General features: G+C 41.7%; 1 protein-coding gene across 9 annotated transcripts; it reads left to right on the forward strand.

Moving 5' to 3' along the window:
• Positions 1-541: 541 nt before the first annotated feature.
• Positions 542-25,224, forward strand: tpd52l2b (tpd52 like 2b). Of its 9 annotated transcripts, none has more exons than XM_047363289.1 (10): positions 542-777; positions 7,831-7,988; positions 9,274-9,422; positions 11,496-11,555; positions 16,335-16,382; positions 19,340-19,441; positions 21,287-21,313; positions 21,581-21,625; positions 22,232-22,280; positions 23,024-25,224. In XM_047363289.1, exons 1-10 carry the CDS (start codon positions 759-761, stop codon positions 23,108-23,110), a joined length of 744 nt encoding a protein of 247 aa, XP_047219245.1. In that variant the 5' UTR covers positions 542-758; the 3' UTR covers positions 23,111-25,224. The 9 variants fall into 9 exon arrangements, with proteins under 9 accessions (XP_047219245.1, XP_047219252.1, XP_047219260.1 ...); XM_047363296.1 differs by having other exon boundaries at positions 21,584-21,625; XM_047363304.1 differs by lacking the exon at positions 11,496-11,555 and having other exon boundaries at positions 546-777.
• The last annotated feature ends 468 nt before the right edge of the window (positions 25,225-25,692 follow it).

Below are 25,692 nucleotides of genomic sequence, written 5' to 3' on the forward strand. Positions count from 1 at the left end.
ACATTTTCTGGATCCCTTGCTGTAAAGTGAGACACATCAATTCAGAGACCCAGGGGTCTGCTACCTTTACAATCCAAAGAGCAATTTCTGCCCCCAGTCAAGCTAAATAAAAATAGTTTAGAGCCACAAATGTTGCATGACATTTTGAAAAAGGACAACTTAGAACATTTGATAAATATCTACTATAGGAAATGTTTTTTTGTTTTTTTTAAACAAAATTTCTATTCTTAGGTTTTGAAATAAAGTAAAAAATGAACCTTTTGAAAAAAGAGGACCGAAACATTCTCTTCAATTAGATGTTATTTGTGAAAAATTACATAAAAAAACACAAGAAAAATAGGTCTAAAATATATATCATTGGTACTTTCAATACTTTTTGAGATTTGCATTTGCTATAATATCTATATTTGAAAATATTTGTTGGTTCTTTATCATTTTAACCATAGAAATTAAGAGACATTGTGGAAGGTCTGAAGAGCCACCGGTTGCAGATCCCTGCCCTACTAGCTTAAATGCAAAACGCTTTTAATTTGAAACGGCGTGACCGGATACGGATGTGATACAGCCGCTAGCTTCACAGAAAGCTGTTTCGGCTGAGCTGGCTGTAGGTTGGGGCTGTTTTGAGTCTGCTGGCAGTTCCCATCGACGTCTTTCTCTACGTGGAAGCTGGTCGCTCTCGTCGGGGAGGTCTTTACACACCGAGCTGCTTTCCAGCGCTGATCCGATCAGAATATTACCGGATCGGTTAAACTGACGCCATGGACCCAGCCAGTCAAGGTAATTGTTAGCTTATCGAGCAAGTTAGCACAACTTAGCCGCAGCTCTCTGCCTGAAAATAAGGCGTAAACAAGTTGAGAGCAGCCCGTTTTAACCCAGAAAGCTGCAATTAAACAAACCGCCCGTTTCCTCCATGTTGGTTCAATGTTGGACTGGTGAAGTGACGGTGATTGTTGGGTGTTTGGAGGACGGACGGGCCCTCTGCTCCATGACAGGAACAGCAACAGCAGGTGGAGAGAAAGGAGGAGGATCATGTTACTGATGTTAGCAGCTTCCCAGCACTGATTTTACTCTGTTTACCGGACATTATCAGCTCATTCAGCTCAGTGACCGTCGAGCCGCGCTTTCTGCATTTAGTTGAACCATTATTCTAAAAGAGCTCAGCAGTGGTGTCCATGACTTGAACACATCTGTCTGCTAATCAGTGAAAGAAACACAGAGCAGGTGCATCTTGACTTCCAGCCCACCGCTGCTCCTGTTGGTTCTGCTGGTTCTGCTGGGTCATTAACCCCAGCTAACCCGCAGGCAGGGACACACATGTTGGAGCTTCTGGCGGTTTTTAGGATGAAAAATCCAAATAATTTCAGACTTCCATCATGAACTGCATCAAACTTAGTTCATGTTTCCAGTGTTGATCCATAACTTGTGTAATTCTCTTGTGAAATGCTTGGCATCAGCTTCTAGATCAAATGGTAAGTAGTCCTTGTCTTCTTGGAGCTCGCCTTCTGCTTCAGGGACCACAGGGTCTCCATGTTTAGGATGGGAAGTTACCTGACCACAGGCCCAGAAGGTCAATGTTCTGATCTTTGAGGCAGGTTGGAATAACTTTTGCTTTGTGACACAGATGGCTTCATCATGCTGGAAGATCCACAGATCATCACCAAATTGTTCCTGGACTGTTAGAAGAAGTTACTCTTGGAGGACATCCTACTTCTCATTTAGTGCAGTGTTTTTGAGCAGAACTATGAGGAAGCCACTCACTTGATGATTAGCAGCCATGCACATGGAGTGGATGAGGATGCTTCACTGTTTGCACCACACAACCAGGACTCACGTTAGTTCTGACCTTTGGCTGTCCAGATGTCCCCAACAACGTAACATTGGACCAGTCTTCTGCTGTCCACCCTTGTTCTCCATGACGAATTTCAGTCTTTGCTCAATGTTTTTTTTCCTAGACAGAAGTGACTTGTTTGCTGCCCTCTTGTCAGAATGTCTCGCCTCATTGTGTGTAGCAGGTGCCAAGTATGAGCAAGCTCTGCACTGGTGGCAACATATTTCGATTGTAGCTTTGCAGGAAGAGTCCCGGCTAGAGCTGCACAGCATTAGAAAAATGCAAGATTGTAAGATAATTAAATATTATAATAATGATTGTGTATCAGTGCAGTAGCATCAACTAATTTTATTTCTGTAGCACTTTAAAACACAACTCGGTTGGCCAAAGTGCTTTATACACCATAAAAAGTAAACCCACCGCTCTGCCTGAGCTCTAGAATCTCTGCACCAAGGTTTCTGTCAGACATGGCTATAAAGGCCTGGAATGGTCCATCCAGCAGGCCAGATTTATTATGACAAGCAGAGGTTTTTGGCACTGGTGGCCTTTATGCATTCAAAGCTGGACAGGAAGACGGCATGCAGAACCAGCCTGCGGCCGGGATTCGAACCGTGGACGGCTGCATTGAGGATGAGAGCCTCTGCATATGGTGAGACATGTGGCGCTCCCAAGCCGAGATTTACTGCATTCCACTCAACAGTGCATCCAAGCAGTTCTTTGTGATTGGGATACGGCCTTAATGATGTATAAATGATCTCCTCCCACTGCTGGCTGGATTCCTCGAGGGTCGGTGTCCTGCTCCGGCACACCTGATTCAGATGTGTGGCTCATTACCAGAACTGAGCAGAACTTGATTGCATACTGAGGAGGTGGTTCAGGTGTGTTGTATCAAGGGCACATCTAAAAGTTGCAGGACACCGGACCTCGAAGACTAGAGTTGCCCACCCATGCTCTTGGACCTTTACAGTCCTCCTTTGCTGGAAAAGAACCTCTGGAATGGTGTGCTCTATCTGAGCCTCACTGATACTGAAAATGGCTCACGTTGAGTCGCCTTCACTCAGTAGAAACACCAGAAAGTGGTTTTCAGCGCGACCTGGTTTCGCTTGTGTACGGTGCATTAACTGAAAGGAGTTTTGAGGGTCACTGGTCGGGTCAGTCAAGCTGAAAACAGGCAGATTCTAGTCGGTGGATGATTTCTTGGTGCATCTCTAATAAAAATAAAAATCCAAACAATCAAAGCAGCATACAAAAGAGTCCGACACTTTTCTTTAATGCCTAAAGGTGATCCTGATATTTGAAAATCAATATTTCAGGGTGATTAGATTTGTTTTATTTGACCCGGTATCAGACTGTCACATCGACTGTCAAGCATCCGTGGATTAGCAAGTTGAAGTGATCTGGTGTTTGATTGATCACGTCTCTGGTCTCCACAGCCACGCCTTGCTGGTTATCTGCCAACACTGGTCAGATGTGCCCAACATTTTAAAAACGGACAATCCTGTCTTTCAGCCCAGCAGGGGACAGAGAGGGAGGTACATAGCCCACTAAAGGTCCAGCCTTTATTGGTTCCTGACATCCAGGTTGATGAAGGTGTTCTAGTTGTGGAGGCTTGGAGGGTGAAGGACCTCCTCCCAGATGGCAGAAGACTGAGGTTCTGTGTAGGTTTAAATGCTGAGCTCTTTAAGCAACTACATGATTTACACCACAGTTCTGGCTCGGTTCAGTTTGCAGAGAAAACGGAGAGTCTGTCTGTCCTTTCCTGCCCAGTGATGTGGCGTTGAATGGAGTCCTTGACAGCAACTGTTTCCCTGTCTCTTCAGGAGGTTTTTATTGAAGTGTTTCTCAAATGTTTTAAAGGGTCGTCTTATTTTCCCAGACTGTTTTTATTGACTTGTTTCATTTTTGGGTAAAAACCCAAACTCACAGTGAGGAAACAGAAAAGGCGGGTTTGAACCTCCTTAACTGTGGTTGTTGAAGAACAGCAGAGCTGGAGCAAAGTTCCTGCCGGTCTGAAACAGAACGTAGAACCCGGTGAAGGTTGGGTGTGGCGTATGACCTCACACAGTCCACACCTGAGGGTTTGCAGACAGGTTAGACTGCTGCCAACATGTCCAGGTGAATTAGCAACTCTTCACAGCTTTTCAATAAAGTCACAAAGTTTATTTTCAAAAGCAGAAACTTAAGAAATCCTTAACTGAGGTAATGATTAAACCCCAGGAGAGAATTATGCTCCAGGATCCCATTCCTGGAGCATTTATTTATCTGGGCCGGTCTGATCCTTCATGTTGGGTCGGTATACCTTACAGGTGGAGTCACTGTTTGCCCTGCAAACTCCTGAGAGAAGTGCTTGATTGGAGAGAGCCACTATCTGCAGACAGTCCTGTTCTTTCACAATGTCGGTAAACATTCAGCTGTTGTCTGCTTTATTACGCCAGCCTCTGTTGAGTCTTGTCTGGACAACGTGTTTCTGCAAAGACTCCCAGGAAATCTGAGAAACTAGTCCCACTCAGATTATTTTCAGTGCTCAGCCAGCAGATATTTCCAGTGTTTGTGGTTAAATTGAAGTAATTCTGAACTGTTCCCAGGTTGTAGTGTCGTAACAATCAGCCTTCTACCTGGTGCAGCGTTGCTGTTTTTGATCTCTCTAAGAACTTTAATTAGTGGTGGCCATTTTCCTCAGATCTCTGGTTTATCCTTGATTTTCCTCCATGCCATCATTGGAGTATTTTATTTCCTTTAAGGGCATAAAACATAAATCACATAAATCAAAAAAGGACAGTTTGATGACAATGAATAAATCTTTATTAGTATTTGGTCACTGAACCAAATAACACGGACTTGAATAAATGATGTTTTAAAGAAAATCTTTGCTAATTTGTGTCCTCCTACTGACTTCCACTTGAGCATAAATGAGCTGGTTAGCCGTGGGGCGTTCCCTGACTGAGTCGGAAATCAGATTTTTGAGTGTTGGTCAGCAATCCGAGCTGAAAATCATCCGTTCCGATTTCTTGCTGAACCGTTTTGTGGATCCGCAGCGATGGGATCCCCCATGAATCCGCTCTCGGAAAACTGGGATTCTTTCTGCTCCAGAGAAGTGTGGAATTTGATTCAAGTATTTTCCAGGCCTGGAAAAGTATGGAAAATATAGCTTTTTCAGATTCTGTCACTATTTCATTGTGTTAAAGTTGCATCTCCATCCATCCCTTGTGTGGTTCTTTATGTTTCATATTTAAGTCCAGAGTTTTGTGAGCATATGAGCCATAATTTCCTAGTAAATCTTTGTGTTTATATCAGTATTATGTGATTACAAAGGCCAGAGAACTCTAGAAATTTGCATTAGGAAAAATATTGCTAATAATGCAGTGATATTAATCATGATTAAACCTAGTTTTCTATGTTTCTTTGCCCTGACCATGAGGTCACCACCACCCTGTGAGCATCAGCATCTCAGCAGCTAAAGAATATAAACCAAATGTGAGCATCAAGTGCAGTGAAAGCCTTCTTTATGTCCAATATACAGGTCCTTCTCAAAATATTAGCATATTGTGATAAAGTTCATTATTTTCCATAATGTCAAGATGAAAATTTAACATTCATATATTTTAGATTCATTGCACACTAACTGAAATATTTCAGGTCTTTTATTGTCTTAATACGGATGATTTTGGCATACAGCTCATGAAAACCCAAAATTCCTATCTCACAAAATTAGCATCATTAAAAGGGTCTCTAAACGAGCTATGAACCTAATCATCTGAATCAACGAGTTAACTCTAAACACCTGCAAAAGATTCCTGAGGCCTTTAAAACTCCCAGCCTGGTTCATCACTCAAAACCCCAATCATGGGTAAGACTGCCGACCTGACTGCTGTCCAGAAGGCCACTATTGACACCCTCAAGCAAGAGGGTAAGACACAGAAAGACATTTCTGAACGAATAGGCTGTTCCCAGAGTGCTGTATCAAGGCACCTCAGTGGGAAGTCTGTGGGAAGGAAAAAGTGTGGCAGAAAACGCTGCACAACGAGAAGAGGTGACCGGACCCTGAGGAAGATTGTGGAGAAGGGCCGATTCCAGACCTTGGGGGACCTGCGGAAGCAGTGGACTGAGTCTGGAGTAGAAACATCCAGAGCCACCGTGCACAGGCGTGTGCAGGAAATGGGCTACAGGTGCCGTATTCCCCAGGTCAAGCCACTTTTGAACCAGAAACAGCGGCAGAAGCGCCTGACCTGGGCTACAGAGAAGCAGCACTGGACTGTTGCTCAGTGGTCCAAAGTACTTTTTTCGGATGAAGGCAAATTCTGCATGTCATTCAGAAATCAAGGTGCCAGAGTCTGGAGGAAGACTGGGGAGAAGGAAATGCCAAAATGCCAGAAGTCCAGTGTCAAGTACCCACAGTCAGTGATGGTCTGGGGTGCCGTGTCAGCTGCTGGTGTTGGTCCACTGTGTTTTATCAAGGGCAGGGTCAATGCAGCTAGCTATCAGGAGATTTTGGAGCACTTCATGCTTCCATCTGCTGAAAAGCTTTATGGAGATGAAGATTTCATTTTTCAGCACGACCTGGCACCTGCTCACAATGCCATAACCACTGGTAAATGGTTTACTGACCATGGTATCACTGTGCTCAATTGGCCTGCCAACTCTCCTGACCTGAACCCCATAGAGAATCTGTGGGATATTGTGAAGAGAACATTGAGAGACTCATGACCCAACACTCTGGATGAGCTAAAGGCCGCTATCGAAGCATCCTGGGCCTCCATAAGACCTCAGCAGTGCCACAGGTTGATTGCCTCCATGCCACGCCGCATTGAAGCAGTCATTTCTGCAAAAGGATTCCCGACCAAGTATTGAGTGCATAACTGTACATGATTATTTGAAGGTTGACGTTTTTTGTATTAAAAACACTTTTCTTTTATTGGTCGGATGAAATATGCTAATTTTGTGAGATAGGAATTTTGGGTTTTCATGAGCTGTATGCCAAAATCATCCGTATTAAGACAATAAAAGACCTGAAATATTTCAGTTAGTGTGCAATGAATCTAAAATATATCAATGTTAAATTTTCATCATGACATTATGGAAAATAATGAACTTTATCACAATATGCTAATTTTTTGAGAAGGACCTGTATTACTGGCATGAAGAATTTGCTTGCAGCACCCTTCTGATATGATAACCTACCAAGTACTGTATCCAGTATGGTGCTTGCAGTATTGCAGGTTTTGATATTGCAGTAATGGTTGGAAATATTGTGCAGCTCTTGTGAAAACCGTGGAAAATGGCTGCCTGAAGCCTATTTTGATGCGGTTTTACATTTGGTGGTCGTATTATTTCCCCATTCTTGTGTTCTGGTGGCTGTACTGCGACCTTTGACTCAGTCATGGCTGCTAAAATTAGTCCTCAGGTAAACGACTCCACACTTATTCAGTTTGGTAGAAAGGCTGACCGTATCAGACTCCCACGCTTCCACCGCAGGAATTTAAGGTCCAGGAAGTCTAAACAACATTCCAAGAGGTTTTCCTTTTATTAATCTTCTGACTGTTTTAAAACAAAAGTATAATAAAGATAAAGACCCCCTGTTTGCTGGCAGATACACCTGATTTTAATGATGTATTTTCTACTTGTTCTTGTTATTTCCCTGGCTTCTGCTTTATGGTGTCTATGTAAATGTGAATGAAAAAGATACTGGAGAAAACATGTGAATCAACCATCTTGTTTAGTCTGAGCTGTCCAGACATGAGCTCATCCCCCTCATTTTATCCTCCATCCACTGGCTGCCTGTCTGTTTTAGAATAGATTTAAAACTAATTGTTCGTTTTTAAAGCTCTTAATGGTTTGGCCCCATCCTTCATTAATTAAATGAGCCTTTTTAAATCCAAACTTAAGACATTTTTATTCAGGAAGGCCATATTTTTTAAAATAAATAACAGTTTTTTTCACTAACTACTCCTCCCACTGGGATGTCTTCTAATGTTTTCCTTGTTGTCCTCCCATCTTCACTGCAGATATCAACCTGAACTCTCCCAACAAAGGTCTCGATAGGGATCATTCAGACAACCTGTCTGATGTTCAGGAAGAAGGAGCGATGGGGAACTCGGCTCACCCTCTTCCTCCCGGCCTGACGGAGGAAGAAGCCGAGGAGCTCCGCATCGAACTAACCAAGGTATGGAACCGACATCCCACAGAGGTGGTAGGATTGATTCATTTTAGATTGCATTCCAGCATATTCCTACCATTCATACCGTACTGGGTCTCCCCGGTATAATATACCATTTAATAAACATGAATAACAAACCCAGCAGATTTTCTGCACGAGTTTTTACAAAGGTTAAATTCTAAAACATAAATAATTTCACTCGTAACTCAGTTGATATGCATAATGGATTTCAAATGAACGTCATACTTCGGTGTTCAGCTTTATCTGCACATAAAGGAGATAAATAATGTCGTAGAAGCCATGTTTTAGAGTTCTGAACCGAACCTGTTTTACAGTGTTTATGTTTTATGGCACAAATAAAAACATCCACAACAAATCATAAATGTATAGAGGTGCTGAACAGCTGCTGAATGTGTTGTGCCTGCTTTCTTTGTTAAAATGTGAAAGTGTTATAGGTTGTTTTTTTTTTTTTTAGGGTTTGGAGTGTTTTTACTTGTGTTTTAGAGGCTAAACGCTGTGTTGACATCAGGGGTTAATATTTCCTTCTTATAAATCCCACCTGGAGCTCCCGTTCACTTTCTTCAGCATCAGATGTGTGTGAAGACTGACGTTTGTCAGCAAAATTAATTTAAAAGCTGTTGTGAGGTAAACATTTCTTCAAATTTTGGAAAGATTTTTATGTTTTAGAGTGTAATCACTGTAAAAGAAGCATTCATGTTAAACATTCAGGTTTTTCTCCTCCCAGTTTCAGCTTTCCTCAGAGGGAGCTAGTTGTGTTTAACCAGGAACAAATATTCCTGCTCTTCACCTGGACATTCACATGCTCAACAAGCTTTATTTTACCGTTGAACACTTCATGCTTTTTGATATTTCTTTTAAGGCTTACTATTCTCACTACTTTGGAAGACATCTAGCTAAATATGGCTACAAATTATTCAATGTTCCTGAGAACATATTTCAGGTTAAGAGTAAAATTACTTAAAGACCTTAATTCACTGTTTTTAGCTGCCGAGAGAGAAAAACTGAATCTCTGACTGATGGCCGTAATATCCATAGTAATGTGTGTTGGAGTGTTTTTTTTCTGGCCCGTTTGCTTTGGTTTTGACTAAACTGTAAGATTTATTTGCACATTTGGAGCCACAGACAAAGTTCATAAACATAGAGTAAAAATCTGTATTAATCATTGTATGTTTTTTAGTAGCAAAGTGATTTTAGAAATCTCTGACAGAGCTGGACTCTGTTGGGTTGGAGGAAAAGCTGCTTCAGGCTGAACTCTGTGGTGGTGTTTCAGGTGGAGGAGGAGATCAACACCCTGCGCCAGGTTCTGTCCGCCAAAGAGAGACACTCCTCCGAGCTGAAGAGGAAACTTGGCCTCAATCCGCTCAATGAACTCAAGCAGAACATCACCAAGAGCTGGCAAGATGTACAGACCTCACAAGCGTATGTATGCATGAGCATCTTCGGCTCTTCATATCACCTGCATGAGAGTTCACACCTCTGTTTCTGGTCCTAGAGGGCTGGCTTTCTCTCAAGTCAAGCCACCATAAAAGGATTTTTGCATTGGCTGGTAAACAAAGATGGATCATGTTAATATCTGCCTCTCCTTTAAACCTGATTTCCTTTCCAGAATAAAAACCGCCGCGCTATGGAAAGAAAACACCTTGAGGGTATTTCTGTCTGCACATGTTGCTTCAGAGTAATTACTGCTTTATTGGAAATCCTTTCTAAGTTCAGAGTATTTACTCTCCATGATCCTGTGCAGGGTATGTTAGTAGATTATTATATTTATTGTAAGATGAGCCTCCAGGTCCACATACCAGTTTTGAAAGATGTCCTGCTTTGATACTTGAGATGAGGACAGTTGTGCGTTACGATCTGAGAGAAGCTTCAGTACGTTTTTAGACACAAAACATTATTTGCTGGTGAGTTCATGAAAAATTCTCCTAGGAAATGAAGCTTTGGCTCCGACACAAATGATGAGTTTTCTGTTTTTGTGGTGCACCAAAGAAGATGGAGAACTTTTGTAGAGGCTGGATATGAAGTTCTGGACCAGATCCTGACTGATGTTGACCCACTTTTATCTCCTCAGTCACTAAGAGGACAATAATGGATCAGTTTGACTCCAAGTGCACAGACCCAGTTTGTTGGCGTTTTTAAGAACCAACCACAAGTTCTCCATGGACGTCCGATCAGGAGAGTTTCAATGTTCTGATATTGGATTCACTGCCTTGTGACCCAGTGCTCCATCATGCTGGAGGAAATCCACAGATCATCACCAAATTGTTCGTGGATTGTTGGAAGAAGTTGTTCTTGAAGGACATCTTAATCCCACTCTTTTCTCCTTGGCTGTGTTACTGGACAGAACTAGGAGGAAGTCCATACATGGGTTCTATCAGGATGCCTCTGTGGACACCACATAGGACCCATGGTAGCTCGCACCTTTTCTTCTCCAGATGTTTAAATGTTGTTGAATTGAAAAACAACAACATGGCACCCATCCACGTTCTCCATCCTTGTTCCTGCTGCTGGATTTCAGTCTGACTTTGATGTTTTTGGTTCTAATTCTCCAAACGTCGTCGCCTCACTGAATGCAGATGCACTCACACCCACCTGCTGCTGCCAGTGCAAGCTCTACACTGGTGGTAATATGTTTCTGAAGCTCACTCATAAGAAGATGTTCTTGGAGCTTGTTGTAACCTCTTGGATGTCCTGAAGTCCTCTTCTTTGCAGCGGAACCTCTCAAGATGATCCAGAACACTGTTCTTCCAGCTGCTGTTTTCTTGGCTGCAGTTTCCGTCATGCGAGACCATTTTGATGCAAAGCGATGACGGCTACACGCAGACGAAGTTGTAAACGCATGTTTTTAAGCTGATAAGAGTGTTTGCAGCAACTTCATCTGAAGCTGCTTTCACTCTGAACACTGATGTAGGAAATCTGAGTCGTCACAGAGACTGAAGGTGCAACATTTGTGTTGCTGCTAAACTTTTTTTTTTTTTTTACCATGACTGTAAACCAGTGATTCTGGATTAAAGACTCGACTGGCATTACCAGAACAACGAATTGGTTTCAGCAAAATGTTTCTAATAAAAGGACATTTACAGGACGCAGACTGAAACAGGTTCTCCGTCATAAAATTAATGCTTTTCATTGTTTTGTTAACCTGCTGGAGACTCCAAGTTCAATGAATGGATTTTCCTGTTGGGAAACTTTAATCATTAGTAGCTAGAGGCGGTAACTTTACAGCTGAAGGCACCAGAAAGATTGACAGCAGATATCTGGATAAATTTGGGGTGACATAATTAATCCTGACTCTGTAGATGTCTTGCAGACGAGCTAAAACTAAAGATCTAGTTGCATAGTTGTTGGATTTGATGCACGTATGCTCTTCTGATGTCAGTCAGCAGGTTGTTTTGCAGCGTTTGGGATCTGAACAGATTGTTGTAGCAACACAGGTCTACCTTCCTTCTCCTGCTGGACCTCGGTAGCGTGACAAGCTCATGTTTCTGTTTCTAGCTATGTGAGAACCACAGAGAAACTGGGCGAGTGGAATGAAAGGGTTACCGGTTCAGATCTGTGAGTCCATGCACTGTTTGCTGCTCGTCTCACCGGTGGATGTTTGAGGTTCTGATGTTTGCTCTCTCACGCTCTGACTCTCACTCACCCTCAGTCCTTCACTCCTCTCACCTTCTAACCATGTTGGCAGCAGCTGGGGTTGAGCACTGGGTGTTGTAGAGAGCTAACCTGTGGGCTTATTTAACCTGAAGGCTCCTCATGAGAACAGCATTAACCTTCTGATTTGATTTAGTCTAAAAGTTTGACTCTGGATCAGTACTTCTGCTCTTGTAGAGCTGAAGTGAGACTTTTTTCCCCCTACAGTCCTAATACTAACAGACCCGGGTCCAAACATGACTCGGTGCAATCAGCTTTTTTCCACTGTGGCCTGTAACTCACCCAGTAGTTCTAATACAGGTGATATAGTTGAGGAGCATTCCTAGCATCTCTGGATCTCCATGCTGAGGTATGAAGCCTGTAATGGAATCGGTGGTTTGGCTCGAGTCCATCCTGTATCTGTGATCTTCTGTGGTTTCTTCCTCTTGAATTGATGATGTTTCCTTCTCTTCCTCTGAACTGTTGGATATTTGGAGCGTTTCCTGCTGCCTCCTCTCAGCATGTGTTAACTTGTTTGGAGCGGTTCTGGTAGCAGACGGTGTTTTCCAGTCTGAGTCCAGTTGCAGCCGACCTGATCTTGTTTGGCTGAAGCATTGCTGAAGAAGCCTCCATCTCTTTTAAATGGTTTCTGTGGGAACCAGTAGTAGAACTACAGGGATGGAGTGAAACGGCTGCTTCTATTGGCCCAACGCAGCTGAAGCGAAGAGCAGATTGGAAGTATCCCATTCATTTATTTAAATTCTAAATAATGTCTCCGTTCAAACCTGAACTGAACCCAATTTATGATTTATTGATTTATTTTTGCTTTTATTCCATCAGTGAAAAAACAACAAAAAGGGCATGCTCACTGCTGGCTTTGGGGAGAGGACCACCTTAGTTGGAAAAACTGCAGCAGCTACAGAAGTCTGACCTGGTTAATATAATCAGATTTTCATGTGCAACTCTGCCTGTTTTGTAATAATCTTGGATCTGCTCTCTAAATCTAAATTGGCCTAATTTCTATTTTTATATATTTACAACAAAATGTCAGAAATGGCAGAATTAGTGTTTTCAGAAAGACCTAAGACACTTTCTTCATGCTGTGCTGTGATTTCTGCAAGGAGGCGGCATAAGGAGGAGCTTGTCTTTGGTTGTCCAGAGTTACAGCGAATGGTGATGGTGTTTATCAGAGAAGAATATCTCCGAGGAGAGGAGGTGAGGGTTGGGTTGGGTTAGTTTAGCTTGATGCTGGCACAGTGTTCAGCGCCTGCCTTGTCTGATATGAACCAGTTTTAATCAGCTGGGTTTGAAAAAAAAAACCATTAAACGCTGAGTTTTTCCTGCCCGAGTTTCACCTCTGCTGCTCGGAGATTGAGGAGGACTCAGGAATAAACTGGACAGACGAGCTTACCCAGATGCATAACCTGGGTGATCTACTGACTCTTTAACATGTAGTCACCAACATTAGAGGTTGTGCTGACTTGGTATCCAGCTCTTGTTCTGTGGTTACACTCAGAAACCCAGTTGGCTGATTCTTCTGTTTGCATTTACATGTGTTTAGTGAAAAAATGTAGGGCAGGAGAAGCAAGCAGGCGTGAAAGTCTTTGTTTACCATAACACACACCCGGTGCAGGAAAGTGTGTCTGTATCTCTGACACACTCTCCCTCCCTCCTTCCCTCCCAGTGACCAGACAGGCCGCTCAGACAGGACTAAATGGGACAGAATGTGAGAGAAACGTCGAACAGACGAGGAGGAGGAGGAGAGGAATGGACAGGGTCACATGATCCACACACAGAGACGGGCTCAGGAAGAGCAACAAGAACCAAACACAAATACCAGAGAGAAATACATGGAGCATAAACTATAATACGCTTAAAATGTCGACATAAAAACTTTCTGCATGTAGCTGGAGAGAATAATTGTTACTATATATAGAGCTGGGTGATATGAAAAACAATTACTATTTTATTTATTGAACATTTTTGATAATCAAATGATTCAGCTTCTAAGATAGCATTGCTTATAATTACAGGCTGATTAAAATCAAACATTACTAATAACTAATCAGTTATGGTACACAAAAATCAGGGTTTGCTACGGTGAAGTGAAGTGCCTCCGTAACATTTAAAGAGACGACACCAACATGAGTTGCTTTCAGATGGACCTCAGAACAGGTAAAAGAGGAGCCTGTGGAGCTGCAAGAACAAGGAGGTCAGACCAAAGCATTGAGGTTCTACTTTATATAGACCACAAATGAATGATTTAAGGTGAAAAGGAAGGATTTAAAAGCATCATATGTCCCGTTTTAAAGTAGAGTGTATAGAACTGATCTGGTTGGGTTATTTCCAATGAGTAAAGTAGTATAAGCAGGCATAGTCAATGCCCCAGTAGGTCGGATATACAACAATATGAACAACTTGAAAACGGTCAGTGGTGATGTTAAGGACTTTTTTGATGAGATTGTTTTCATATTTGAGAATAAAACATGTTCAAATCACTCTGGAGTTGTTTTGATGTTTAGACACCCTAGTGTCACAGCTGTACCTGAATGCAGCATGGAAGCTGTTGGGAAAATCTCCTCTCATCAACAATCTGTGACAGGATGTAGGAGGTTTGGGCTGATTGGATGCTCCAGGTAGCTGATTGATCTCCAGTAGCAGGTATGTTTCTGTTCAGCTTGATGTTCCAGGAGAGTAATGCTGCTCAGTGCAGAGCAGCTACTGTACCTTATCGCTGCTGTAAACGCCGACATAAAGTTCTGGTTCGGTTCCCCTTTCTTTCTCCACTGTAGCTGCATGAGAAACCCAGAGTTCAGTGATAGCTGGGAGTCCTCGCTGGTTGGTTCTGGTGTCACCTTTTAACGTTCCCCTACAGAACGTTGCGTTGAGCTCTTAGTTCCTCACATAAACATTCTGCATGTGTTCAGGTAGAAAACAACACGGTGTTGATTCTGTACACTCGTGTACTGAACGGACAGGGCTGTTCTGCCATCCAGCCTCGGTTGTGTAGGTCACGGAGAGCACAGTGGGGGTCTTTATTCTGTGTGGAGGCACCCTAAAAAATCGAACATTTCTAAGCAAGGTCCTTCCTTCCTCCGTTCAGATAGTTTTCTCTGAAACAATTACAGCTCAGAGCTGGTCTGTGTGACGCTCCTCTGCTGTACTGTAAGCTGCATTGTGCTGATGGTGGTCAGAACATAGAGACTTGCCTTGTCTGCTGCTGAGCCACCTCCTGTCCCTGCTGCACGTGCCTTACATGTGTGTTTGTAGTAAAACCAGAACCAACGTTCAGGTGTCTCTTCCAGTTTCTCACTGAGAACCAACATTACCAGCAGATATGTTTTCTAGTTGTATAATATTTATGCAGAGAGGTCATATAGTGCGACGAAGAGCCTGAGACAACCTGAGGCCAGACCTTCGGTTTCTCTTCTGGTTTTTATGTCAAAACCAAGGCAGCGTTTGGCCTGTTTTATCGCTGCTGACTAATGAGCCGAGTTATTCGCTGCTCTGATCTGTTGATGCATTAAGCGTTTGAGTATCAATGTGGGAGGATTTTTCATCCTAACACATTTTCAGCCGTTCTGCTCTGCTTGCTCTTGTTATCTATGCCCTCCCGGCTTCCTGAAACGTGGATCTGGTCAGATGGCTTGTTTATTTTTCACGCTGTCAAAGATCATCAGTTATCTGAAGACAGAACACTGACGGTTTTTAGTTTCGAAAGGCAAAAAAAAACAAAATATATCGACAGGTTTTAGATCAAAACTTGACAACATGGCAGTTTTATTCAAAGCTCAAGTGTTTTCTAATCTTTCTTTCTTTCTTCATCAAAGGTCAGTGGAAAGGACAACTTTCCTGTCAAGTGTTGTGGGAACAGGGTTCTGTGGAGGTTCTTCATTAACGTCAATGTTGGTCATTTTTTAACAGCTCTTCATCGCTCCCATGAGTAAAACTGGGCCGATATTAATAACCAGTGTTTATTTCCATCTTGTTGCTCTTTGTGATTATGAAGGGGTTGGTCATGTGACAGTGATGGTAATACAGCACAGGATTATGGGAAGTTTAACTGAAGCAGAGAAGCAATGTCAGCTGTGTGATCGTTTTTCACTGTGTTGAAAAGGTAGGGAGATCCAATATAGATCTGCTATAACAACAATATTAATTTTGGATATCGATATTAGTTTTCATGGCGATGCATCTCATCATTATTTATTTATTTTGTATGATTATTTTTTTTGATTTCACTGTTCCTGGTATGAATTCTACAGAGCAGTGAAAAGAAATGTGGAACTTGTGTTGTATTCTGAAAAAGCAGTCGCTCATCTCTATTAGTTTGGGAAAATGAGTGATTGTTTAGACTGAAACCATGTTTTATGAAGGAGGAGTAAAGCAGTGAAGCCTCCAGAAACGGTGGTCCAGATGGGCACCACCAGCAGGGGAAGGAGGCCAGGAGGAAAGGACGTTGGTGCTCAAAGAAGGGCAGAAGAAGAAATGGCATGCAGAAATGAACGAATGAATACTGAAGGCTGCTTTTACACAAACACACACACACACACACACAGCTGTCTGAGGGATACATCCACGACTTTCATTGTGATAAATGTTAGGATTTCTTTCCCAGTGTTTGATGGTTTTTAGGACCAGTTGACGATGCTGTAATGTGACTGTCTCTTCCTCTGTGTCTTTATCCTGCTGTTGTGTCTTCAGATATCTGTCTGCCTCAGCCACTTTGGATGACATTGCCCACTCTGAAGCGTGAGTTGATCCTTTTTTTGTTTGTCGTTGGTTTGTAGATGCGTTAGGGTTTCTGTTTGTTTCATTTTGGGAGCTTCTTCCATCATCTTCTTACTGTCCATGCTTGTTTCCTGTTTCATTTTGCTTCTGTGGTTAGGAGGGTCCACTAGTTAACCTGGGTTTGCTTGGGCTTTGGTGTTGGAGGTTGTATTTAGAGGAAAATGGATTGTAAATAACAGATGTGGCGTGACTTTGAGCCTTCTTCTCCTCTAGTTTGGAGGCTGTTTCTTTACTGAGCAGCAGTTTGATGGGATGCTGAAGGTTGCTGAACCACTGGACTGTTTTCATCTGCAGAAGATGAAGATTTTCCTCAGATTTGGAGAATTAATTAGGATGTAAACAAAACACTGAATCCAGGAGGATACATCCTGGATCATATCCTAACCCTGGTTTCCTGTAACCCCCCCTGCTCTGTGTCGGTTTTAGTTGTGAGACTGCATTTAAGCTCAGCTCACTTATACCTAGAATACCGGATCACAGTTAATTTATTAATACAGCACAAGTTTCCATTCAATAGAATCTCAAGGCACTTCCAAGAGAGACGGGTCTGGATCATTTAACCAAATCAGTCCAATCCCTTCTTAGATGCAGGTTGAAACTGAATAACATTTGTTCAAATTTGGTTGTAGTTATAATACAGTCACATTCAGTTTGTAAAGCCAGTTCAGCATTTGAGGAAGCCCAGCTGATTCGATTGAGCCGGTACCAGTGTTTCCTCATTCTGAGCAAGCATGTGGCAACAGTAGAACCCGGCTCTGTATGATCGGCCGTCTGCCAAGACCGACTGGAGGTTAAAAGGGCAGAGTATTTACCCTCCTGGAAGATTTTAGGTGTTCTGGTTTAAAAATGTAGTAGTGTTTCAAGTAGTTTTCCTCTGTTCTCACCAACATGTCTCACATTTCAGGTTTATGGTCTTTTACTGCTTTTATTCATCGACACTAAATAGTTTCTGTACTTCGCTTTTACACTTCCTAAATGTATCCTGTTGAATCACATTGCGTGTGACTTTTACATCAGAAATGAACTTGCCTTTTTGTGCTGATCCAGAACTGGAGTGTGGTTCTGGTACAGCCACAGGTGAACTGGAAGAAACAGTGACCAGTAAAAATCTCTCTCTTTGCCCAACAGACTCTATGGAGTTATTACCAGCTGTGGGCTAGCGGCTCTTTTCTAGCTAATTTATTCAGGTTACCTTTTTCCAACATTGATTTTTTTTTTTTTTTTTTTTTATTGATCTGAAGCTTTTAAGTGTGACAAAAAACAAAAATAGAGGAAATCTATAAGGGGTCAAATACTACTTCACAGCCCGGTATGTTGTTCCTGGAAGGATGTGCTTAGTCTGCATCATCTTGGTATCAGTGTGATCAATACTGCAGGTGTAAAGACTGCTTGGATGCAATGTTTGATGGGCCACTATTGTTCAGGTATCATTTATTCATATTCTGCTCGGCAGTCATATATTTGACCAGTTTTCTGAAGTTTTTTACTACTCATTGAATTCATCGGAACTGAAAACTCCCACTGTTTTTATTCTGTAACCACGTTGTCAAACATCATGCTCGTTAATGCACTCATGGGTTTCCTAAACGTCTTTCAACGGCTGGGTACCGTTGCTCTTGTGGCGCCTCCAGCACAGAACCCGCTGCATGTTTTGTTTGTTTCTGTTTGGTTCCATGTAGAGCTGCTTCATGCAGAATGGCAATCACAAGGAATGTGATGGTGCAATATTTGGTGGCGTGCTGCATTTAAAGCATCATGCTGCATTAATGCATCTGCATACCATTAATACTTTTGCCCTCTTACTGCCCTCAGTGCTCATCCCTGAGGTATATTTGTAGTAGCTGAGATACTGAAGCGCATAGGGAGCTGCCATGGTGTAACGTTAAAGAAAACGGTCAGAAATATCAGGATTCATTGTGATTGATCTCATCACAATTTTCAACAATAGCATCGTGATTATATACCTCCCTGATATCATGCAGCCCTAGTTTCAGGTCAACTTCTCCTTTTGCTAATTCCTACGGCCATTTTGTCCGCACCCCGTTCAGTTACCCCCATTCCTGCTCCCATTTCATCCCCATGTACTGTACTATAGAAACTGGGGACTATAGTACAACACTAAATAATCCAGATAAATTGTCATAAAACTGACATAAAATCTCACCATATTTCCAATTATTTTGCCTCTGCTCCACAGTTTGCCTCACGTAATTTGAGTGAACTCTGGGCGACCTCCTGCTTGTAGAAGCCTCTTTGGAGACACATAACCACATTTATATTCAGCAGACTGAGTAGATGATAAAAACATGCCTGTATATCATCAGCTGTCATCGTGGCTACTTGGTCAGTACGGCGCGTCCTGTTGCAGACGATTTTGTTTTGGACCTGAAGAAGTCGGATTAGTTGGGACCAAAAACACAAAGGTTCAAAACGACCACTGAGAGAAAGTACCGGTAGCCCAAAGTTTAGGATTTAAAGTTAAGTTGTCATGCATGAGCTGAATTTACAGCTTTTTTATTGTTTTTATGTGGAAATAAATTCAAGACCCTTATGTGCAAAGTCCTTAATTTTATCAGTAATGTAAGGTAATACCTGCGTCACGATGGAAGTTTGACAGAAACTTCTAACTCTTGCTTTAGCTTTTAGAGAGAAGATCAGGAAAAAATAATCCGACTGTAGAGGGAACAGGATCCCATGTTTCAGTTTATCAGCCTTTTAGAGCTTGCTTGGCACAGCCTTCTTTTTACTGTTGGTTCTCTCTCCCTTCACCCATTTTACTAATTTGTTTTCTTTTTGCTGTTCCACGTCGTCTTAATAAAAATCCTGTTGTTTTGTCCCTTTCCGTCCTTCATTTTTCACGCTCTGGCTGCATCTTGTTTGTTCATCCCTGCTCCCCTCCCTGCGCTCCCTCTCCGCAGATACAAGAAGACCCAGGAGACTCTTTCTGAGGCGGGACATAAGACGACTGCAGCTCTCAGCACGCTGGGCACAGCCATCAGCAGGAGGCTTGGCGACATGAGGTATGCCGCACACAGAGCCAAAATGGCCGACACGACATTACCTGCTAATGAGAACAAATGAGAAGAGTTTGCAAAGTTAAAACACCTCTGCTCAGTCTGAGAAACGTATACGAAGTCATCCAGTGCTAAACAAGGAACCAATCAAATATTTCAACATGACTGTTGTACAGTTATGAGGACTGCTCATTTGTTCTCGTTGCATCAGTGTTCATGTCTGTTTGCTAACCTTAGTTATTACTGTTGTAGAACGCCAGATGCATGCATGCCTGCATGTGGGAAACGGATGTAGAAGTTGGTGTTAGTTGTTCTGTACAGCTTCTGTTTTTAGCCACAGTTTAGGTGTCGTCTGTGTTGCTTTGTTACCGGCTGCTGAAGCTGTGAAGGATTTCAGCATGCAGTCAGAGTTCAGAAAGCAGTTTGCACGCGGTCAGGAGTGACGGAAATATTTCGTTTTTTTTCAAAGTGTGACAGTAAATGAGAAGTTTTCTACATTTTTTGTAGAAAAGAGTTGTTTGGTTTCTCCCAGCAGCCAGAATGAGTTGTTTCACTGTGGGTTGGTCGGTCTGAGCTTTCCACTTTCTGGGATTTTCTTCCCACCCAACCAGTTCCAGTGCTAAAGTCCTGCTAGTGTTTACTTTGAGCCAGCAGTTTGTTTCCTCCATCACCAACATCTAACATCAGAAAACCGGTGTTATCTTAGCATCAAGCTTTAACTGGGCCACAGAAAAGAACCGGTCTGGTAAGAGGCGTCGGGTAAAATCATTGTGAACAAAGAGCTCCGTGTTGAAAAATCTGGGGTTATATTTGCTTTTGATTTACTTTATTTAGGACAAAGAAAATCCTGTTAAAGTAATGATAAAAAGTCTGATTTTCATCATGATCTCTTGGCCCCTCATCCTCTAGCTGTTTGTTAGATATCACCCTTCATGAAGTTAAGGTACGGAGACATAAAGTTGTACGAATACTAAATAATGCAGAGAGGTTTTCCTACTTGTTTCTTGGTTGTGGAAACTCAAGCTGCTGCTTTCATTGGATCAGTAAAGCCCTAACTAGAGCAAGAACCCAGTTTAACTGCTGGAACCTCACTGAAGGAAAACCCATTTGTAGGAACCCATTCTAGATAAAATTCATGCTTTTTGCCTCACTTTAATTTAAATGTTAAAAGCAGGAAGCCCAGACTTTAACCACCAGACCTGAAAGGTTTGTGGAGTTGTCTTTTAAAGCTGGTTCTGGATGCATGCTGGGAGAAATCACTACTAACGGTGCGTTCTCACTGGCTGCTGTTTTCAGGCCAAATATTAAACTTTTTTTTGCTTTCTTACAGCCAAATGAAACCAAAGCAACGAGCAAAACAGAGTAGCTTTGTTTCCTGTTTTTACTATATTTAACTACCATTTTTAAATGAAGGTAGAAGAAACAGGGACTACATGTACTCTGAACAAATGAATCCAAGTTTAATAAATGAACGTAAACCAGTTCATGTCAGTCTGGTAAACCGGATCAGCACAGCTTCTATTTCGACCCACTTTATTTCAGTTCAGATCATTTTTGCTTGTGTACATTTGGACATGGCTCTTTATTTAAATATAATTAGTTCATACGTGTCGGTGTAAAGTTACCATTGTGGCTTCTTTAGCCTCTACGTGCCGCTGCGTTGGTTTCCCGGCTGTTCTGGTGGTACTGGTTCAAACAGCTTCTGCTCTCTTATCTGCATGACGTTCCCTCTTCTTCATGTCCTTGCTGATAACACTTCTTCGCCTGTTATGGTTTCTGTTTGTTCTGATGCTGCTGCCCTTTGCCTCATGTTGTCTTCTTGTTTTTGATCGCTGCCTCGGTTCCATCCAGAGCTCTGCCTTTCTCTAATTCCTTTAGGTAAGACTAAAATGTCTTCTTTACATGTTCGGTCATCCTGAAGCTCATCAGGACGACTGAACTCTTAGTTTAGATTATAATCTTCTGATTTGAGCTTCTAAAAGCCGTAAATGCTGAGCTGAACTGATGCTAGATTATAATCTACACTGTAATCAATGGAACCTGTTAAACTGCAGTCTTTACCTGAGGATGCATTTTAATCTGAGTCTCACTCCTTGCTTTGCTGTTTAACACTTGAACTTTCTCCTTTCTTTAATGCTTACAAAGTAGCAACTATTCCATTCGCCACTCGATAAGTATGCCAGCCATGAGGTAAAGTAACACTGCTGAGCTCGTTTTCAGCATCCTTTCTTTAATAAACTACATCACAACGCTTATTTTTACTCAAATAAATTACAATAAATTAGTCATCTTTAGTCGTTTGCATATCCAGTATTTATTTTTAATATTTTTATTGGGTTTTCTCAATCTTTTTATGGAATGTGATTCATCTTGTAGTGATGCTCTTATATTATCATTTTTTTGATTTATGTTTAATATTATAATTATTTCATATCCAGTGTCTTTATATTTTGATATACTTATATTTTTATGAAGTTATATTTATAAGTTATAGAAATGGCACCAAATAATGGTGATAATAGTAATAATTGTTTGTCTGGTTTATGTAGTGATAGAACAGAACCCAGACGATCATCTCTTTATGCTCTGAACACAGAATATTAACATAAAATTGGATTTCATTGACTTTATAGCTTTTCCTATAAATACATTTAATTCCTTAACCCTGAAAATATAAAATATGTTTTGCATCTGCCTTTATTTTTAGATTGCATTATTGTTCTGTGTATATTTTAGCTTGATAATTGATTATTATTCATTATGGTATCAAATGGACTTCATGTTTCTGATCCTTAGAAACTCTCCAACCTTCAAGTCATTTGAGGACAAAGTGGGGAACCTGAAGGTGAGGAAGTTCAAACTATTCTTAAGCATAAATATTTCCAGTGTTGATCCTCTTCTTCATAGCTTTTCTCTCTGACCTGCTGGATCCCACCATCTGGACCAAATCCTGACTGATGGAGACTATTCTTGTCTTCTTAAAGATTGGACTGGATCGCAGTTTGTTGACCTTTGGTTTTCCACCTTCTTTTTCTGACCTGATCACAGGTTCTCAGTGTGGTTGAGGTCTGTGGAGTTTCCTGAGCACAGGTCCAAAATATCAATGTTCTGCTCATTGGCCCACATCAGCCTGTTACTCCATCATGCTGGACACTACCTGGACCAGCACCAAATTGAGCCTCAAACTTCTCATCCTAAAAGTTCTTGATGATCCAGAATACTGTTCATAAATAAATTAATAAACTTTTAAATGCGTTAAAAATAGATGATTAATGAAGTGAATTTTTAAGCCAGTTTATGTATCTGACTGCTGCAGAAAACTATTAATGATTCTAAGAAGATCTGGAGTATTTCTGGTTGGATATTGAATACAAATTTAAAGCAAGCCCTCTGCTGTCTGAAGATATGAGGAGGCTTCCGCTACTAACATGTCAGCTAATATGGTGAAGCTCCATCAGAGGACATGAGGTCTCCACTGTTGCAGTAAACAGGAAGCAGAAACTGTTGAGTCAGTGAACCATCACGATCATTAACACTAATCTTATTTCCTCTGCTTGTGTCTTCCTCTTTCCTCTCCACCCCGTCCAGAATAAGGTTGTCGGACCCAGAGGGAACGGAGATGCCGTCAGCTCCCCCACTGACACCACCCCCACTCAGGAGAACCCACCGTTCTGAGTACACCACGCCGCCTCCTCCTCCCCCTCGCCACCATCTTCCTCACGACCTCAGACTGTACCGTTACGGAGCCCGGACTTCTGACCCTTCAGCAACACCTTGCATCTTGTCCTCTGATCTGTAAACGCAGCACGAGGCAGACAGTCCCGTCGCTGCTGCTCCCTTCTTCCTCACTGATAAACGTTTCTGTTTAAACCTGAATAACTTGCCTCCTCCTGCATCCTGGTATTACTCCCAATAAAACAACACTCCGCAACATCATTTTGAGCTGGAAATCACTTTTTAAAAGAAAAAGCCTAGAAGATGTTGAGTTTTTCCAACTTTAGTTTGATAGCCAGCGTTTGTGATGCTCACCGTGTCCTGAGCATCAGGGTGGGTTTCGATGCCAGTTAAAAACCTTCACTTTTCTTTCACTCACACTGTGAGCACATGTTACTATCACCTTCTCCACCACGGTTTCCTCTCCTCTCACTCTTGCATCTAGTTGGCTTCACAGCTCTTTAAATGCAGACTTTGCTTCGCAGTTTGAGGACATTTTAGATCTCAGCATGTTTGTCTCACAACAAAAGAAACACCCCAAGTTTTAAAATCTGCACCCATTTTGTATTAGAACTATTTTACACTGCTTTGCATAACGTTTTTACATAATTTTTATCAATATGTATTAAATATATATGACTATAATAAACGGTCAGTGGTAGTAATCAGGGTTTGGAGGATTGAAAACAGTCAGTGTGGAAAACGAACACTAATGGGTCAGTTTTTCTCAGCCAGGAAGGAAGTTACACTAATCAAACCAAAGCGACTCTAAATAGTCCAAACTGGTTTTAATTTGACAAACTTGGTCTTATTTTCAGCATTTTCTTCATTAAAACCAACTAATCTCTGCTTTCCAAGCCTGGTTTGACTGCCGTTTTGTGTGAGGCGGTGCTTTGTCGTGTACATTACCTGGTGAATGCCAACACCTCTGCTGGCCTTACTCTGCCTCACTTACTCAGATTTAACTTATAGAAGAAGGAAGCTTTGGGATTTCCTTCCCTCTATTCCTTTCGGTGTTGATTAAAACCTCCTGAGGGCCACAAAATGTCTCACGCTGACACTTTTGCCAACAACTATCTGAATGTACAAACGTTTGCTGCTGTTTACATACTCAAAACTAAATTCATTGGCTGTGTGATGCTAAACTGCAGAAAATCACATTTTCCAAACACGCTTGTGCCACCTCAGCCTGGGAAGTTGGATATTTTGGTCCTGAACAAGAAAAGAAGGAAGTTCTCCACTTGATTTTGGTTTGCTCCAGCAGACATTGTTTTATTAGGAAATATTACGTTATCTCACATTAACTTCACCCTTCCCTAGTGCAGGGTGGTCTCCTGTTTCCTTGCTCTGCTTTGCTGCAGAATTTCTCCAGCTGCAGGAGAAATGCTTCATTTAAGCCATTATAAGCGGGAACGTTCTCCAGATCCCTCTATAGCTCAGAGCAGGACTTTTAAAGCTCCAGATCAAACATGAAAAATCTAACTTCTCATCAAATTGCTTTACTGTATCTATTGTTTCATTTGTGTTTATGTTCACGATTTGTTGGTAGATCATATATCTTCCTGCTAATTGGAAGAGTTTCCTACTTTTTCCAGAATTTGTATGGTTCTTATGCCAACATTTGAATATCTGTTACAGAATTCCTCTTCATCTCGCTAAGTTTTTCTTTTCCAAGAGGAAATTCTTGTGCATACTGAAAAAATGTTCATCTCAAGTCATTTGTTTTTGGATTAATTCCAAAGAGAAAGAAGTGTGATTTATTTGCAAAAATCTGGCCTTTCTCTTGATTTAAACTGTTTAGATGAACTTTTTCTGCATTTTTGTTTTTTCTTTTGGAGATGGCCAAACAAGAATGATGTACCTTTTTGTTTCGGGTGCCAAAGGATGTGCAGCTCATGAGAAGTTTGCACAGAGGGGAGTACTTGGAGTTTTATTCACATAGGTCTTGGCTTAGTCTCTGCTGGCGTAGATCCTGGGAAGTGATGAGATTTGGGAAATCATGCTGAAATAATTAAAAGATCTCTAGTTTTGTTGTAAATGTGTGGAGATCAATAAAGCATTCCTTTAAATGAAAACCTGAGTTTGGTCCATGATTCCTGAACACATCATTTAACTAAAAAGAGGCATAATGGAAAGGCAGTGTGTTGCAACAAGTAAGTACACCCCTGCTGCTTCCAAACTGTTAGTGTGAGCTGCTTTAACACAAAAAGGAGTTTTGATAGTTTGCTGCACTGGAGCATGTAGATGTGTGTTAACACAATGCCAAGGTAGGAAGACAACAGCAATGAGTTAAGAGAAACGAATGTTTGCTTTGCACTCTGAGTCAACCATGAGCTCCTCTGTGAACCAAAATATTCTAGAGTCAAATTTGAGTCCATATGTCCAACAGCTTGGCCCCAACTGCCTTATTAAAAGGATAAATGGCACAAATACAGCTGTGAATTGGCTGAGAAATACAAGATTCAATGTGTTTCAGTGGCCCAGTCACGGTCCAGACCTCATCGTGATTAAAATGCTGTGTCTGGACCTTAAAGGAGCTGTGC

Source organism: Girardinichthys multiradiatus, chromosome 1 (genome assembly GCF_021462225.1).
Source record: "Girardinichthys multiradiatus isolate DD_20200921_A chromosome 1, DD_fGirMul_XY1, whole genome shotgun sequence".
Lineage (NCBI taxonomy): Eukaryota > Metazoa > Chordata > Actinopteri > Cyprinodontiformes > Goodeidae > Girardinichthys > Girardinichthys multiradiatus.